Source organism: Prionailurus bengalensis, chromosome A2 (assembly GCF_016509475.1).
Source record: "Prionailurus bengalensis isolate Pbe53 chromosome A2, Fcat_Pben_1.1_paternal_pri, whole genome shotgun sequence".
NCBI lineage: Eukaryota > Metazoa > Chordata > Mammalia > Carnivora > Felidae > Prionailurus > Prionailurus bengalensis.
This window is the reverse complement of record NC_057348.1, coordinates 34,953,392-34,972,317: the sequence shown is the minus strand read 5'-3', so window position 1 is coordinate 34,972,317 and position 18,926 is coordinate 34,953,392. Positions and strand designations below refer to the sequence as shown.

Sequence of the window (18,926 nt, the reverse complement as noted above, 5' to 3'; positions counted from 1 at the left end):
TACCCGGTTGAATGAACAACGGTGATCTTGATAACATCTATGCTGCTAGGTCACCTATGGGAAATGTTTAATGTGGGGGAAAAACTGTAGTCCAAGAATTGTTTTTTCCAATGTGATTAAAAATTTGAGTCAAAGAATATAATTTGGCATCATTGACTGTAATGTAATTTAGTGACTGTTAGCTAGGATTATAATGGTTGTTAGTGACAGAAACCTGTATCAATCTAGTTTTTGTTAAAAAGCTTCCAGGTCAGGTAAGGACACCTATTTTCCTCATATAACAGGGAAGTCTACAGAGTGGACTGGTTTAGGGCATGAAGGGAAGTAGGGATTCTCTGATCTTCCAGCCCAGCTTGCCTCAGGATTGGCTTGTCAGCCGGGCTTTCTGAAGTAACAGCCAAGATAGCTCCCAGTTTCCATCATTCTCCCCCAGGAACCATAGCAGTCTTTTCCAATGTTTCCAATTGGCCCCGCGTGGGTCACATATCTGTATGTAGACCAATCACTGAGCTGGAAGCATATGTATAGGAGAAAGGCATTTTCTCAATGCAGAAAGGGACATTGAGTCACAACGTGCCTACCAAATTGGCCTTTTATTGACATGAAAGTAAACTGTTAATTAAATATTCGAAGAGAAATTAACTATTTTCCTTGCTTGTCCAGTTGAATTGCCAGAATTAATTCATTAAATATGTGGCCAAGTTAGAAGCAAGGTTTTCTTTATTGTTATTTATCTACCTGTCCATGCATTCATTCATCTATTTTGCAAGCTCCTGTGGGATTTTATGTTCTATTTCATTTCTTCCCACTTTCAGGCAGATCTGGCTGTACACAGACTTCTTTGTTGGTGTCTTTCATGTTTTTCAGTGAGGAGAATGAGCATATTGTCCCCTCAGGAGATGTTTCCCAATACCTAGAGCCTTTTTAATTGAGATATAACCGACATGTGACATTGTATTAGTTTCAGGTGTACAACACAGTGATTCCATGTGATCACCACCGTGAATCTAGTTAGCACCGTTTTTGTTTATTACAACTGCGAGTGTAGGATGCTACATGCCTCTTGTGTGTGGAGGCCAGAGACACTGTGCGATACACAGCACAGAAAATGATCTCACCTCACCTACCCGTGAGTCCTGAGAATTCCTGCTCCAAGGCATTTTCATCATTTGGAGCCCAAATCCATTCACCACGCGAAAGGGATGAAACCCAATTTGAAACCCTGACTACCTGGCCAAGACTCCATGAGAGCTAGGGGTGAGTGATCCAAAGTTAATTTGCACATCAAATCCCTTTCTTGCTTCAAATGAATTTCCCTAAATAGCTACCCTGTTGCTTCATGTTAGCAAGTGCCCATGTTGTTGGTGGGTGTTTGTCTCTGTTTTTCTCTTTATACATAAGACTCTATTTTCAAGAACATTTTCAGTTCTCTACCTTCACCCAAATCCCCCTCCTGCCTCGTATCTATTTTCTCTTTCACAGCAACTCCAGAAAAGTTCTAAAAAGTGTACAACTCTTGGAACATCGCTATTTAATGGAAAGTGGGACCAATTTTAAAGTATCAGCATTTTAAGGCCATCTTGGCAAGGTGCATTTCAGTAGCCCATTATGGTTACTTAACACAAATCAAATACAGTGCAGTGCTTGCAGACAGATTATTTTTCAAACTAATTATGACAGTCTCATTTCCTGCTGTTTTTATGTTCCTTTTATATGCGAATTCCCCTCTGAAATGTAGTTTTCTTTTGTTTAATTCTATAGCACATGCTTCTGTTGAAACTCTAGGGTCAGAGGCTGCTAACCGCCAGTCAGATTCTTCATCTAGGTTGGTGAATTGGCAACTCACAGAATCTCACACCGCTAAACAAAAAAACCACAACGCCCTATGAATCTAAGTACCGCAGCTTTCTTTGATATTTGTTCAGAAGGAAAATTCATTTGTTTAATCTATCAAGCATGTAACAATGTGCTTTTGATGGTGAAAATTGTTTTATAAATATTAATAGGTATGTTTTTTCACCCACTTTGTACACAGAATGGCCTTTGTTCAGGATGAATTTTCTATGGAATTGAGGTTTCATTAATGTGACACTCAAAATCTTATGTCGAACCAAGATCAGTACCTCCAAACATACATCTTACCATAGTTTGTTGTTATAATAAATGAAAAAGCTAAGGTTTGAGTAAGCAGGTTTATTTTATTGCCCTGCCATTCACATAGACATCAATCCATTTTTAACATGCTCATTCTAAAAGTGTACTTGGACAGTCTTACAGAGGGAAACAAGCATGTCAGAGTCCATCAATATTCAGGGATTAATGCACACCTTTTGTGCAAGCTGCAAGTTTTTGTTTATTTTTCCCGTTATGCTTTTTTGTTTTCATGCCAGCTGCACTTTTCTGAGTTTCTCTTTCACTGTAATAAGTTTGGTACCTGAGGCTATAGCAGCAGGAGAAGTGTGACGTCCTCGTGCTTGGTGATTGGCAGCCTTTTTCTGTAAAGGGCCTGAGAGCCTCTGTTGTATGGAGTCTGCTCTGCTATTATCTGGGGACAGCAGCTAGTGAAATATGTAAACGAATGGGTGTGGCTGCATTCCAGTCCCAACAGCTATACTTTGCCATCCCCTGACTTAGATTCTCATTTGGGGCTATTTTATACCAATCTTTGGCCACACTGGCCTTCTGCAAAGGTGTGGTGTGTGATTTGAGGGTCACCAAAGGCATCTCTGCCTTTAGACAATAACCTCCTTCTCCCATCAGTTACAAAGCCGGAAAGGCCAACCATTAAAATCTTTCCTGTGGGACATTCTTATGTTTTCTGAATATGGCATTTCACTGAAAATCATAGGCAACTTAGACATCTGTAAATTCCAGTAGGCTTTAGTTTCAGTTCATTGTAAATAGAAGTCTAGGGTTATCGGGAAAGGGGACCAAGTTACAAGTCATTTCTAGGGACAGGAAGAGGGGAGAATCTAGCCTGGGCTGCAGCATTGTGAGGCTGAGTGTAAGAAAACAGTGCGTCCAAGGGCAAGGGAATCAAAAGCAAAAATGAACTGTTGGGACCTCATGAAGATAAAAAGCTTCTGCACTGCAAAGGAAACAATCAATAAAACTAAAAGGCAACTGACAGAATGGGAAAAGATATTTGCAAATGACATATCAGGCAAAGGGCTAGTATCCAAAATCTATAAAGAACTCGCCAAACTCCATACTCAAAAAACAAATAATCCAGTGAAGAAATGGGCAGAAGACATGAATAGACACTTCTCTAAAGAAGACATACAGATGGCCAACAGACACATGAAAAGATGCTCAACGTCGCTCCTCATCAGGGAAATACAAATCAAAACCACAATGAGATAGCACCCGACACCAGAGTGGCTAAAATGAACAACTCAGAAAACAACAGATGCTGGCGAGGATGTGGAGAAATGGGAACCCTCTTGCACTATTGGTGGGAATGCAAACTGGCGCAGCCACTCTGGAAAACAGTGTGGAGGTTCCTCAAAAAATTAAAAATAGAACTACCCTATGATCCAGCAATAGCACTACTAGGAATTTATTCAAGAGATACAGGAGTGCTAATGCATAGGGCACATGTACCCAATGTTCATAGCAGCGCTTTTAACAATAGCCAGATTATGGAAAGAACCTAAATGTCCATCAACTGATGAATGGATAAAGAAGGTGTGGTTTATATACACAATGGAGTACTACGTGGCCATGAGAAAGAACGAAATATGGCCCTTTGTAGCAACATGGATGGAACTGGAGAGTGTGATGCTAAGTGAAATAAGTCATACAGAGAAGGACAGATACCATACGTTTTCACTCTTATGTGGATCCTGAGAAACTTAACAGACCATGGGGGGAGGGGAAGGAAAAAAAGAGAGGGAGGGAGGCAAACTGTAAGAGGGTCTTAAAAACTGAGAATAAACTGAGGGTTGGTGGGGCATGGGAGGGAGAGGAAAGTGGGTGATGGGTATTGAGGAGGGCGCCTGTTGGGATGAGCACTGGATGTTGTATGGAAACCAATTTGACAATAAATTTCATATTAAAAAAATTAAAAAAAAACTGTGGGTGGAGTATGACTGTAGTGATAATAATAATAATGAGTGAGTGCCAGCTGTCTGTGCTAAGTGCTTTGCACAGAGTCTCTGCTTGCACCAACACCATGCAGTCGAAAATACTCTGGTCCCCGTTTTACAGACAAGGCCACTGGGCTTAAGAGTGGGCGATGTTGGAAGTGTCTGACTAGGAAGTGTCCGGTGTGTGTGATGCCAGAGTTCACTAAGTGGTGAAGTTCACGGGAAAATGTCCAGGCTATACGGCATTATGAACTGGGATAGTGAGGCAGGAAAGCCCTTTGTATGTTTGTGACCACTTAAAAAAATTTTTTTTAACGTTTATTTATTTTTGAGACAGAGAGAGACAGAGCATGAATGGGGGAGGGTCACAGAGAGAGGGAGACACAGAATCTGAAACAGGCTCCAGGCTCTGAGCTGTTGGCACAGAGCCTGACGCGGGCCTCGAACCCACGGACCGTGAGATCATGACCTGAGCCGACGTCGGACGCTTAACAGACCGAGCCACCCAGGCGCCCCGTGACCACTTTTAAAATAATAAGCAGATATAACAACTTTGTGTCTCAAAGAGTCTAGCTCCTTAAAGTGCTTTTTTTCTCCCTGCCCTCCACCTACAGAAAAAGATTAAGGCTTTTAGGGTGACAGTTCAGTTTCGGATCACCCTTTTTAACTCCCGAGTCACCTTCCTTCCTTCCTATTTATGTGGTATTTCTGACTTGCTAAAGCACTTGAATGTAACATACATTGACTTAGGTGTGCCTTGGTTTTCTCTACAGAGAGAGAACAAATGGCCACTATAGATAGGCCATTTATCCCACAAGTATGATACCTGTATGTACACCTTTATTTCTTCTGGTAGGTACCCCTTTTATCCCACAATCACCATTTTCAAGCTCTAGTTTAAAGTTTTTGTGGGGTGGTCTCCAAATAATGAACTCATTTCTGGACTTGGTGTATCCAACGTACCCCTGGGAAGGAGCATTTTTTGAAAATCTGGTTTTGCAGAGTTTAGGTGGGACTGCCTTCTGAACTTTGCATACGTATCCATTAATTATGTTCCGTGAAGTAGCTTGGAATTGTAGCCTTTGTAAGGGGCAAAGATCAGCCTGGACCTATGTTGATTTACTAGTTTATTGATTTTGACCGAGAAGTCTTTTATTTGAAACTCTTCAGTTAGGAAGTCAATTTTATAGCCTTTGTCCACTCATTTTGAAGGTGTCAGTTACAAATAGTCGTGCCAATGAGTAATTGAGGAGCTAAAATTACTAATACATTAATTAAAATGTATTTATAACCTAGTGGAAAGCCAAGAATGAAGTTGCTTTCCTATTGATTATTATACCAGTCATTAACTGCTGACAAAATGCCATTGCAGCAGGCAGAGAACATTGGCCAATTCCTTTGGTAATTGTAGGATTCCATCATTAAGATTGCAGTATTCTGGACAGTAATTACTCATTTGCTCCGTGTATTCACAGTGTGTGGGTAAAGTGGTTGGACATTTTGTGGCAAGACTAAGGATTCTGGCAGACATTAACTTCTACATAAGATTCTTTCTTGACAGTCAGTGCTACTTTAATTTGTGGTTTGAGCTTTTATTTATGCCAAGTATTCTTAGATGTTAATATGCCAGTTCTGCATAGACTTGTATCAAAGTACTTGATTTTTGTGGTAGAGAGACCCTTGTAAAAAACCTCTATGTAGGATCTGTAACTCTAGGATGTTGTAATGTAGCAACATTTTCTTGTAAGCAACTGGGAATAACAGTCTATGGTCATTGCTTTGGAGTAAATTATTGCAGGGTGGTTGTTCCCCTCTGAAGAGGTAGGTGCCTTTCAGCTATGCTGGGGGAGGGTGGGTAATTTCTCTAAAGGCTGAGTCAAAACTCCCCGCCTACCAATATCTCAAGTAAAGTAAAAGAAGGTTACAATGGACAACTAATTTCTGCCCTAAGAAATATAATAAAAGGGGTCAGATCCCAGGAAACCTGCATGCCATCCCTCCCCACTACCGCTTCTCCCTGAGTGTTAGTATAGAGATATCCTGTAAGTCAATGAAAGTGCTATTTTCTTGGTCCATCCATATCATCCAGTGAGTTTCAACTGTGTCCAAGTCTCTTGGCCTTGAGAGAATTGGAGATTTCTACCTGCACCAGAGTAGAAACAGTAGAGCTGATAATGCCTAGCTACCTTCCATTATATCTGATCAGTCTTAGTGTTTTATAACTTGAATCAAAAGAATCACATCCTGCACATATCAAGATGATGGTCCTGGTTTGAGCAGACCCCGGAGGAGGTATATCAGCAGTTTAGGGACTGTTATTTCCATTTTCTGAATAAAAAAGCTGAGGCCCAGAGAGGAAGTAGGTTATTATGATTATTTTTTAATCAAGTCATAGAGTTAAAGGTCAAATAAAAACTATTGGTTCTAGGACACCTGGGTGGCACAATCGGTGAAGATTTCGACTTTTTTTTCTTAAGTTTTTTTTTTTTTTTAACGTTTATTCATTTTTTTTTTTGAGAGAACAGAGTAAGCAGGGGAGGGGCAGAGAGAAAGACACCCACACACAATCTGAAGCAGGCTCCAGGCTCTAAGCTGTCAGTACAGAGCCCGACACGAGGCTTTTCTCACGAACCATAAGATCATGACCTGAGCAGAAGTCAGCCACTTAACCAGCTGAGCCATCCAGGCACCCCGGCATCTAACTTTCGATTTTGGCTCAAGTCATGATCTCCCCATGTGTGAGATTGAGCAGGCAGGCACCAGGCTCCACACTGACAGCAAGGAGCCTGCTTGGAATTCTCTCTGTCTTCTCCTTTCTCTGCCCCTTCCCTGTTCATGTGTGCGCATGTGCTATTTCTCTCTCAAAATAAGTAAATAAACTTAAAAAAAAATATGGATTTTCACCAAGTGTTCTTGCCAAGAAATCTTTCAGAAATATTAGTGAGGATACTGATTAAATAAAGATTTCACTTTACAGCATCAGAAGGACAAAGGACAGTGGGATTAAGCATTATAATCTAGGTTCTCTTTGCATAGAAGGTAAAGGCGATGATTAGTGGTTAAATACTAAAAATGAATGTAATGAAAATGGCCTATCAAATCTGTATGTAACTGTGGCAGTCTGTACCTTGTAATGGGTGACCACAGTTTATATTACTAATTTATTAAACAGAGACCGACAGGTATAAATTACTATGTTCTTTATTGTAATGTAAGTCCCTTGAGAACAGGGTCTTTGTCATAATCATCTTTGTAGCCCTAAAGTGTAAGATCAGGAAAGCCATAACCACTTCTCCTGCCTGTATCATGAGAAAAAATGACAGTATTTTATTTTTCTTTCTCCTGTGTTAGCCTGGGGAACTAACTAATTTGTAGATTCTTAAGGGATATTCACGTATGTGCCTTGTTCCCTTTAGTTGTCTGCTTTGATGCAAAAATAAACTTTGATGACAATGCAGAATTTCGACAAAAGGACATATTTGCTATGGATGACAAATCAGAGAATGAGCCCATTGAAAATGAAGCTGCCAAATATGATCTAAAATATATAGGATTGGATGGGAACATTGCCTGCTTTGGTAAGAAAGTAGTTCTATCAAAAGAATGATTTGTGGATTTGGGGGGAATTTAGGAACTCCTGATTTCTGAACCTTTCTGAACTGTCATTTCCTAAAACCCAGTAAAAATAGGTGTTTGTTTGTTTGTTTGTTTGTTTGTTTGTTTTTGTAGCCCCAAAGTCTTAGGAAACAATTTGCAGTTTCTTCCCAATACATTTTGCTCAATGGTCACTGGTTTAAAGCGGGGTTTCTCGAGTCTGGCACTTTTGACATTTTGGGTCAGATAATTCTTTTCTGGGGGTTGGGGTGGGGGTCCTGTACATTGTCAGATATTTAGCAGTGCCCCCTGGCCTTTAGGTGCCATTGACAGCCAAAAACATTGTGATAGCCAAAAATGTCTTCCAACACTGCCATATATCTTCTCGTCAACAAAATCACTCCAGTTGAGAAATACTATGTTAAAGCATCTCAGTTAAATTTTGTGTCATAAAAATGGAAATCTTTACTACCCCAGTCAGTGTTAATATGCTAGGAACCATTCTGGAAATTTGTGTTTAAGATACAGTTTCTCTGAGGAAGTGGAAGAGAACATACACTTGAATCATTATACTCCAGTTTCAGCTTTTATGATCACCAAATGGTAAAATGTTTAATCCATTATCCAGTTTATTAATAAAACAATTGATTCTATCATACTCATCTAAATTTGTGAAAATGGCTTATTCAGCTAAGAATGGATCTATAGAGGCAATACAATTTCTGTTATTGTCCACAGCTTATAGAACTGAGATTTATAACGCGTCTGTGTTTCTGGTAGAACCAATTCATTGCCCTGGAAACTGAGGTCTTAATCTTAATGGAATTAAAATAAAAAAGATTTGTAGCTCATTAAGCCAACAGTATTATTATATTCAGATCTGAACAGACCTCATCCAGTAGTCTGCTGTGCAATACAATAGAAAATGACATCTAATTACAAGTGATACCAAAAGCACTTGCTTTGTATTGGAGTAATAACTGTAATGTACCAGATCACGCGCATTGTTCTGATCTTGATAAGCTAATGCGCTCTCAATATTTGTAGGCATTTAGAAAGGAGAATGATATAATGGTGTGTTGAGAACAAATTAAATACAGATTCTTTGTAGCCTCTGTGGGAGTATGCATGATCTGACCAAGTTAGCAGCCTCAAAAGCTACGATTAACACATTTCAAATTGTTTTAAGATCTTATATAAACCATTTTTATTGTAGTTGCCCCAGACTTAATTAAATTAGTCACAGTTCACAGGCATGTCTGGGGAATTCAAGGGTCAGAAAAAGTGAGGTATAATTTTACCATGTGAGTTTCTGCTGTGTTCTGAAGGTTTGCTTTTCTTCTTCTTCCCCCCCCCTCCCCCACCTTTCTAATCTGAGGAAAGTAATCTCATATAATTAAGCATAAGAAGTGAAAGAAGTACAATTAAAACTCAGCTCTGGAAAATAAGAATTGCAGTGTTAAAACTTTTTACTTGTTTTCTTAAAAAAAAACCTCCTAAGATGTTAACACATTTTGGTTCTAGTTTTAATGATCGGGTTGCTAGTGAACATTTCTCATACTAATTTGAAGAAGGAACAGAGGGATAGGAGTATTATTTTGATGCTGTCATTTGTTCATTTGTTTTGTGAGTTTATCCACATAACCTATAAATATGCGTGGTTGAGCTGAGTGTAAAAAAGCATGGAGTCCTATTGAAGTTGGGACCCCTGTGGTTCAACCCCAGAGGGATGCCATATTCAAAGCATATTCTCAGCAAGCAAAAAATTAAATGAATTCCATTTTTTTTTTTACTCAGGTCTCTTAAAGGATATTAAAGACAATGCAATTCATAGACCCAAGCAACTTCTTGTAGCCTTTCTTCTCTCTTTCCAGGTTCGTTTGAGTTCTGTATTTTTCCAGAACCCAAAACTCCTTCTTCTACTACTAGCTCAAATTAATCAATTATGCAAACTCTTCCCTTTTATCTGTTTGCCAGATTGATTTAACTTGTTAATAAACCTGTCTTTGTATCCCCAGGTCTTTTTTTGTTTATTTTTTTGTTTGTACATTTCCTGACTCTTTATCCTAAAAGTCTATGAATTTATCTGATTGAACAGGATTCTAGGCAGGACGTATTGGCCTGGTAGTGACAGGGGTCTGTCTCTGGCAGTATGGGCGAGGGAAACCGTTCATGCACCCTTTCCTGTTGCCAAATTGATCTTGTTGTGTGTGCCATTTGCATTCCACAGTGAATGGTGCTGGCCTTGCCATGGCTACTTGTGACATCATCTTCTTGAATGGTGGGAAGCCAGCCAACTTTTTGGATCTTGGTGGTGGAGTAAAGGAAGCTCAAGTGTATCAAGCCTTCAAACTGCTCACAGCCGACCCTAAGGTAACCTGTCGTTGTAGGCAGATCGCGTCATGTTCTGATTTTTCACCATCAAGAGCCACCTCTTTCCTACTGCTAAAGGATAATAAGCCAAACATTTATTTTGTAGCCCCAGATGCAAATCCTGCCTTAGATCTGATTGTAATACACAATGATTCGACTCGTTTCAGGTGAAAGGCTAATAAGTACTCCCAGGATCCAGTTTCAGCTTCTGTGTTTCCAAAGTCCTGGGAGATAGGAGGAAGTAAAAAAGGGGGTAGTGCTCCAGACAGGGAAACACCGGTTGGTGTGAAACATTATTTGAGTAATTTATACTGAAGCCCATTACTGAAGAATATTAGTCCCATTCTTCACATGACTTACAGGACTCATTCTCAGATTCCTTCCATAAAGATACCGCAAGTATTATCACACGATTGGAGACAGAAGAAAATTATAGGATTATAGAAGTGTATATCACTAGAAAATAATAACCCCACATTCTTCTGTATGCTTTTAATTTTCATGGCTGATAGTTGTATAGTTTACAGCATAGGTACTAGGTAGCATATAATGTTGCTTTATGACCCTCTTTCCTTAACTAGAGTATAGCTATCACACCCATGCTAGTGTATAGTAGGTATTCCATGAACATTTTTTGAGTTAAAATACCAGTATGCTTTGTTGGAACTGTAGGTACTCAGTAGTTTATGACAACAAGGTCTAGGTGGACGTTTGTTACGTGGAAAAAACAAACATGTTTTGAACGTCTGATATATACCATTTAATTCTCTTAACAATTCTGAGTTTAAACTTTCAGAATCATTATGTTTATACTGTTAGAGTATCTGATACATTCTGTTCTTTTTCATGTTTTTTTTTTTAGTGTTCATTTATTATTTAATTTTGAGAGAGAGAGTGAGTGAGCAGGGGAGAAGCAGAGAGAGAGGGAAAGCAGAGAAAACACCAAACAGGCTTTGCACCGTCAGCGCAGAACCTCACATGGGGTTAAACCCATGAACTGTGACATCATGTTCTGGACCAAAACCAAGAGTGGGATGCTTAACCGCCTGATGCACTCAGGCACCCCTCTGTTGGTTCTTAATGTATCTGAACACATGGGAAGTCTGAACCATCACTAAGAACAACAAATGGAAATGATACCAGCTTTATTTTTTTTTTAATTTTTAAAGTTTATTTATATTGAGAGAGACAGCATGGGGGGGGGGGGGTGGGCAGAGCAGAGGGAGAGGGAGAGAGAGGGAGAATCCCAAGCAGACTCTTCCCAGTCAGTGCATATAACCCAGTGTGGGGCTCAAACCCATGAACCCTGAGATTGTGACCAGAGGCGAAATCAAGAGACAGACGCTCAAGCAACTGAACCACCCAGGCGCCCCCATATTGTTTTTTAAGAAATGTGGTCTGAACTTAATATGGAAACTTCTCATAAATAAGTGTACCAATAATAGTCTTTTGGTTCACAACTATAAAATTTGTCTTCTATTTTCATTATGACTCAGATAGTTGCTAACCTTATGTTTTTGCTAAGTCTTTCCCTTCTGATTCATGAAATAAATGGTAAGGTATTATCAGCTACTTATTTTCAGTTTTCCAGTGCTATCCAGGAATAACAAAGTCATCAAAATCCAAAGTCGCCCAGCCATGAAGAATGTGTGTGCGGTTGGTTTTTCTGTTTCTATAAGTACCTTGTTTCTGTTGGTTAGGTAGGAATATTGTCAGTGGCTTCCTACTTATTAATTTATTTATCCCTTCTTATTCTTATTTTCTAAGGGAAGCATCATTTTCCTTCCAGAGATTTTCTTATCAATTTAAATCTGTAAATACCGTGGACATAACTCACACACAGCTTTTTAAACTGCTTGAACCACAGTGTACTTAGAGAACAGGGCAATTGTAATAAAATAGAACTTATAGTGTCTACTGAAATTCGGTGCTAAGAATAATAGAGTGCTATCGAGGGAGTAAATCTACCAGGACAATCATTGCATTTTCTTTGGAATATCTTTTCTTAGTAGCTGATCTGGAATTTTAATTTTGTAACAATGCAGGAGGAGAAGGAAAAATCACTTGCAGAACCATTTTTTAAAACAGTCTCTTAAAAAATTTTTGACTTTGCCCTATGGAATATTTTCAAATGCTTGGAGTATTTAAACTTTTTTGAGATTGCCTGTCATCTTGGGTAGAGAAAGATATGTGGGAGTTATTTTATTTTTCTCATGCTATATCAGGAAAATGAATGCACAGCCCATCTCACTGTAAATTTTCCAAATCTTGAAATTTCAAAGACAGTTAAAAAGCATAGAAATGTAATGGGTATTTTCAATCCTGGCATTGTTTCACAGATTTTAGAGAACAGAGGCTAAAAAATAGTATAGATGAATTGATTTGATTTTGCAAGGAAACTGGTTACAGTTCTGGCTGTAATTATTTCAAGTGGAACCCCATTCAGCTGCCCAGAAGAAAAGAATCCCAAAAACCCAAAGCTGATTATTACAAAGGTATTGATTTTCTCGTTGGATGTAAGGATTAGTCAGTTGAAGACACTGAAATTCAAAATTGAAAAAGGCCTTTTGTTGCTAAACTTGAATCAACTGATAGTAACAACTAGTTGTTTGTCATCTGTATAAGCTAATTCTTTTGATCAAGTAATAAATGTCATCATTCGAGAACAATATTGTGGGTTGACATATATTTCTACACATAATGTCAGCCATAGAGCTGAAACTTAAATTTATTTTGCCTGACTATTAGCCCTAATGCTGACATCAGGACCCAACACAAATGCCTTCATAACTAATGTGTTCTTTATTTGTTTGTAATATATATGAAACAGAGCTCGTCTGCCAAACTAAGACAAGAGTCTTTTCAAGATAGCTTAAAAAACTGAATTCACATTAAATATTTTACAATTCCCTAGTTTTCTAGTTGAGCTTGAGATGAGAGTTGAAGAACAATGTAGTTTGTTCTGTTGGTGGTATAACCTGATCATCATTTTTAACATCCAGTATGGTAAGCCCTAGGATTCTTAATCCTAAGTAGTAAAGATCACATTAAATAGGAAGTAGAAGTAGGGGTTTGTGGTAAGTTATAAAGAATTTGAATAAACTTGAGGGAAAAATCCTCCAAGGATTGTGTTATCCTTAAACTTTCGTTTTCCTGAGTCATACTTTGGCTTTTACTTCTAATTCTAAACTTAGAATTCCAAAGGTGTAGAAAATGAGTACAAATGACATCTGGAGTATGTAAAACATCTTGCATCAATGAATAATAGGAAAAGACAGTTGACCGGAATCTCAGCACTCACCCCAACTCTTTTGGCCAAAGTTAAGCAAATCTGTTGCCCTCTGGAGGACTGACTTTGAAAAGCAGTAGTGTGGGATTGACATTCCTGAAGACTCCTCACCTGATATGTCCCTGTGCTTCCTGGGTTAGGTCCAACTTAGAGTCGTGTTTTCAAAGCTCTTTGTTTTTTAATTTTTATTTCTCTTAATATTATTTTTTTGATTCCAAGTATAATTAACATAGTGTTTTTCAAAGTTCTTTAAAAATCCAGGAAGGGGAAGCCTAGGTGGCTTGGTTGGTTAAGTGTCCGACTCTTGATTTCTGCTCAGGTCATGATCTCGCATCTGTGTGGAACCTGCTTGGTGTTCTCTCTCTCCCTCTTTCACTGCCCCTCCCCCTGCTCATGTGTGCACATGTGCACGCTTTCTCTCTCTCTGTCTCTGTCTCTCAAAATAAATAAACAAACACTAAAAAAAAAAAAAAATCCAGGAAGAAATGTGCTACATAAGCACCAAGTACCAGTTCAAAAAGGAATGGAAGGATTCTTAGTGGGATTCTTGTACCAGACTGCCCAGGTTCCTGTCCCACGTCCCATCTTTACTGCTTATTGGTTGTGGGAGCTTGAGCACGTTATTTAACTTGTGTATATCTCAGTTTGCTCTTTTATAAAGTGAAATTATAACAGTATTTATTACCTCTGCGGGTTGCTTGCTTGCTTTATTTATTTATTCAAGTATTTAGAGCTTAAATTTCTTGAAGTTTTTTAAATTCAGATATAACTGACATGTAACATATAAGTTTAAGATATATAATGTGTTTATTTGATATATCTATATGCCACAGTATGATTACCACTGTTGCATTAGGTAACACCTCTATCATGTTTCATAACTGTAATTTATTTTTTGTGGTAAGGACATATAATCAGAGAATCGCTTATTACATTAACTGAGATTATACATACACATTTCCCATTTAAAGGAGGAATAATTTCATATGATAGTGTCATTTAAAATTTTTAATAAATTTTCATTGAAGTATAAACTTCATATAGAACAGTATGTAAATCGTAAGTATATAGCTTGATGAGTTACCATGAGGTGAACATACTGGCAGCCAGATCATAAAATAGAACATGACCAGTGTTAGGGACTGAATGTTTCATGTCCCCCCAAATTCATATGTTGAAATCCTAACCCCCAATCTGGTGATATTAGGGGGTGGGCCTTTGGGAGGTAATTAGGTCATGAGGGTGGAGCCTCATGAATGGGATTAGTACCCTGGTAAAGGAGACCCCAGAGAGGTCGCTCGCTCCTTCCTCCATAGGAGGACAGATCTAAATGACGGCCATTTCTGTACCAGGAAGTGGGCTCTCATGAGACCCTGAAGCTGCCGGTGCCTTCACCTTGGACTTTGGCCTCTAGAATTGTGAAAAGAAATGTTTGTTGTCGCATCAGTCAGTCTATGGTAATTTGTTAGACAGCCTGAACAGACCAGTACGCCATCTCAGAATGGGTATCCCATCTCAGAAGCCAGTGAAGTACCCCCACGCCATACTTCTACCCTGCTTTCCCCTGAAGGTAACACAGCTATCCCAACTTCTAATGTCGTAGATTTTGTTTTGCCTTAACATAAGTAGGGTCGTACGGTGTACATTCTTTTGTGTTTGCCATCTTTCACTTAACTTTTATTTGTAAGATTCATCTACATTTTATGTAGCAGTGGTTCACTCATTCTTCCTGCCGTATGCTGTCCTACTGTGTGACTCTGCCAGAAGTTTTCATCCTTTTCTGTTGATAGGCATTTATGTTATTCACAGTTTTGACTGCTACGTTGCTGTGAACATTCTCATACATGTCCTCTGGAGCACATTTCTGTGGGATATATTTTTGGAACTAGGATTTCTGGGTTATAACGTATGCGTGTCTTCAGCTTGAACGGATGCTGCCAAGCAGCTCTCCAGATGTGCCAGCTTTACACTCTGGGAACCGTTCATGGCAGTCCCAATGTGTCTCCACACCCTTCCCCACCCTTGGTGCAGTCCAGCCTTTGCGACTTTAGTCATTCCAATAGATGTATGGTAGCTTTCACTGTGGTCTAATGCCTTTCTCTCATGGCTAATGAGGTTGAACACCTTTTCATATAATTATTACTATTAGGATAATACTCTTTAAACTTCTGTTAACCTTGTCTGTAAAGTAGACATGAAAATAACACCCCAAAGCATTGGCTTTCAATATCAGCGGAGATAATATATGTGTGAGTACTTGGCAAATATTTCTAAAGCACAAGGAAAACTTTCATTTGTGTGGACTTTTAAAAAAAATTTTAATGTTTATTTACTTATTTTTGAGAGAGAGAGAGACTGAGATACAGCACAAGCGGGCAAGGGGCAGAGAGAGCAGGAGACACAGAATCTGAAGCAGGCTCCAGGCTCTGAGCTGTCAGCACAGAGCCCATGTGTTGACTTTTTTTGTTTTTTAACGTTCAATTCCATAATCATTTCTGAGGCTTAGATTTATAATTATTGAAACAAGAGGAAGTAAATGCTCATCTTTGGGATAGGAGGTATCTGAAACAGATCCATTAACACCAGTGTTACTGTATGGGCTGTTTTGAAGTTGATGAAATGGGTAAACAATTCAGTAGTTTGCAGTGATTCTCTGTTCAGACGACCAAGAAAACACAACTTAATCGAGGGAGGTTTAAATTCATATCTGCAAGAACCACAGAATATCATTTGGTATAAATTTGAAAAGAGCCCAGCTATTTTAGCTCTGTGGTATGTGATTCAAAATTGTTTAGAATTTGAGGCTAGAGAAGTAAAAATGCATGCCATATTTTCAGTATCAAATGCCTTTTAGCATGCAAATGCCTTCACTTGTAATAAATATGTGCTGATACTAATATGTGCTAAATGCCTCACGTACATATTGTTGATCATCATACGTTTAGAATATATTTAAAAACAAACCACAATATCCTCTTCTTCACTTATTCACATGTTTATATCAGAGGCATGAAGCAAAACTCATTTCATTACAGACCACTTGTATTTGCTGAAATACCTTATCTGCAGGGGAATATTTATTTTTGGTTGGTAATAGAACTCTTGTAGAGATTGATTTTCAAATGTAATACCCAATACTTGACACAACACGAGCATTATTTTTGAAATAACTCCCCCATCCCTGTTCTTACAGGCCTCTTTGAAAACAAATCTAAAAGTTGGAAAGAGTAAGTCCAGGCAGCCATTCTTTATGGTGATAGGCTGCCTGGTAGTCTAGTCTGAGAAGGATAAAAATGATTCTGTGCTTATGAATTTGTAACCTGTCACCTGGTTTCAGCCCTGTGCAGGGGAACACCGTGTATAAGCTGGAGAATGGAAAGCTCGCTGCCTTGTTCTCATTTCTCTTTGTTTCCTCCAAGTGCTTTTCCTATTGTGTTGCATTTCTTTCTCTGATGTCCAGTTGATCCACATTTCCAAAAATGTCTTGCTGTCCTTGTCCAACATGCACTTGTTCCATTTTATTGGCCAGTACTACGCAGTAAGAGCTGGGTCCTGGGAAGGCCGTCGGTTCTGTATCTTACCCAAGACCAGTGTTTCTGAGAGCTACCCCTTTTCCACGCATCCCTAATGGAACTCTCTAAATCTGTTTTCATGCTGCTTGCTGACATACTGTCAGAAATAAATCAAAAATAACGTTTTTTACTCTTTGCTCTGCTTCTCAAAATTCAAATTTGGATGTGCTTTGTTTTGTTTCATGGTAAGTAATTTGAAGAATTTTAAGACTTGGGGATATTTTAGTAAATTTTATCATTGGTCCCAACATGCTCATAATTGATTATGAATCCTGTATGGAGAAGCCTTTGTAGATGTTAAACAGAAATGAACCACTAATAAAGGTATAATGTCACCTAGATTGGAAATAATATATAATTATTAGAAGAGTTGGGGATATTTTTTCTCTTAATGTTACCGCACTGTGAAAAGACATGGTTCAGTTCAACAGTTAAGAAAATAGTGCATTTTCTAACAATGCCAAGATTAATGTCAGGTATCTCTGAGTCTTAAGAATTTTCCTATAATGCTAGACTGATCAAGCATCTGAAAGTTTCACTATTATTATTTTTGAGGTATTGTTTTAGAATCCAAAGAATGCCTGGTGGGAGAATCACTAGATGTAGGGAGTAACTTGGGAAAATAATTCAGGAGAACAAGGTGAAGACCCTTTGAACTGGGAAGGGTTCTGGGTCCTCTCCTTTATAGGGGTGAGCTGTAGTCGGTGGGATGAGCCCCACTGCCTTCAGAAGGTTGAAGACACTGTGAATTCCCTCTCTACCACCCCCTGCCAGAGAACTAGGGTTTAGGAATGATTGTCTTGTTCCTAAATGAACAACACGTCCATATGGGCTTTGCCGAAGAAATTGGCTTGACTCAGAGTGGCTCGCAAGATAAAAAGTGTTTTGTCTTTTTTTTAAGGCTGTTTTATTAAACAGCATCCCCGTTTTCCTAATTATTAAATTAGAGAAACATAAAGTATAGAAAAGTACAAAAATAGATCAAATTACATTTATATGCACTTTTACATATACTTAAAATGAATACACAGAGTAGTAGTATTTTTGACAAAACTGGTATCAGTATGATTGACACTCTTATGTAGTCTGCTTTTTTCCACTTTTTACCTACCTTTTCCCCTGTCATTGTACAGTCCTCTGCAGCATCTTCGGGAGCTGAATAGTATTCATTTGTATGAACATATAAATTTACTTAACCAGTCCTCTGTTATTTGGTATTCAGGATGTCTCTCCCTTAAAATAATGCTGCCGTAGTAACCTCCTTGTACTCAACTTTACGTACACTTCAGATTACTCATGTAAGATGAATTCGTAGGGGCGCCTAGGTGGTTCGGTTGGTTGAGCGTCTGACTCTTGATTTCAGCTCAGGTTATGATCCCACGATCGTGAGATGGAGCCCCATGTCAGGCTCCACACCGGGTGTGGAGTCTGCTTAAGATTCTCTCTCCCTTTCCCTCTGCCCCTCTCCCCTGCTCACATGTGCATTCTCTCTCTCCCTGTCTCTCTGTCTCAATCTCTCTCAAACTCTCTCAAAATAAATACAATAAGATGAATTCTTAGAAGTAGGAAGCTAACTATGTATGAAGATTTTAAGGTTTTCATACTGACTGCCTATTTGTCACCACAATAGGTAGAAGGATGTAGAAGGCTGTTGTCAATGAGAGGAGTATGCACTTGGCTGTTTAAAGTGGCCCCTTGTGTAGTGCCACAGTGCTGCCTGGTTTTCCCAAGTCATGTCTACTATGATGGATCTTACAGAGAAAATACATGTTAGATAAGCTTTGTTCAAGGGTGAGTAAAAATTCAATACGAATGAATTAACAGTATATATGAAGTAAGGTATCCTCAAACAGAAACACAGAAAACAGGTTATGCATTGCCGTTTTGATGAAAACGGTGTGAGGCTTATGGGAAACTAGCCCTTGGTTTCCTCAGGAGCAATGGTTCGGTATTTGCTAACTCAGTGTTCGCTGAAAGTTGATAGACCGTGACTACTATGGATAACGAGAA

General features: G+C 38.8%; 1 protein-coding gene across 2 annotated transcripts in view; it reads left to right on the top strand.

The window, feature by feature from the left end:
- SUCLG2 (succinate-CoA ligase GDP-forming subunit beta) overlaps positions 1–18,926 on the top strand; it is a 332,149-nt gene that overhangs the window by 154,735 nt on the left and 158,488 nt on the right. For both annotated transcript variants that reach the window (XM_043587897.1, XM_043587896.1), the window contains exons 8-9: positions 7,505–7,666; positions 9,913–10,055. In XM_043587897.1, coding sequence (XP_043443832.1) covers positions 7,505–7,666; positions 9,913–10,055 — 305 coding nt within the window. The remainder of the gene's footprint in view (positions 1–7,504; positions 7,667–9,912; positions 10,056–18,926) is intronic.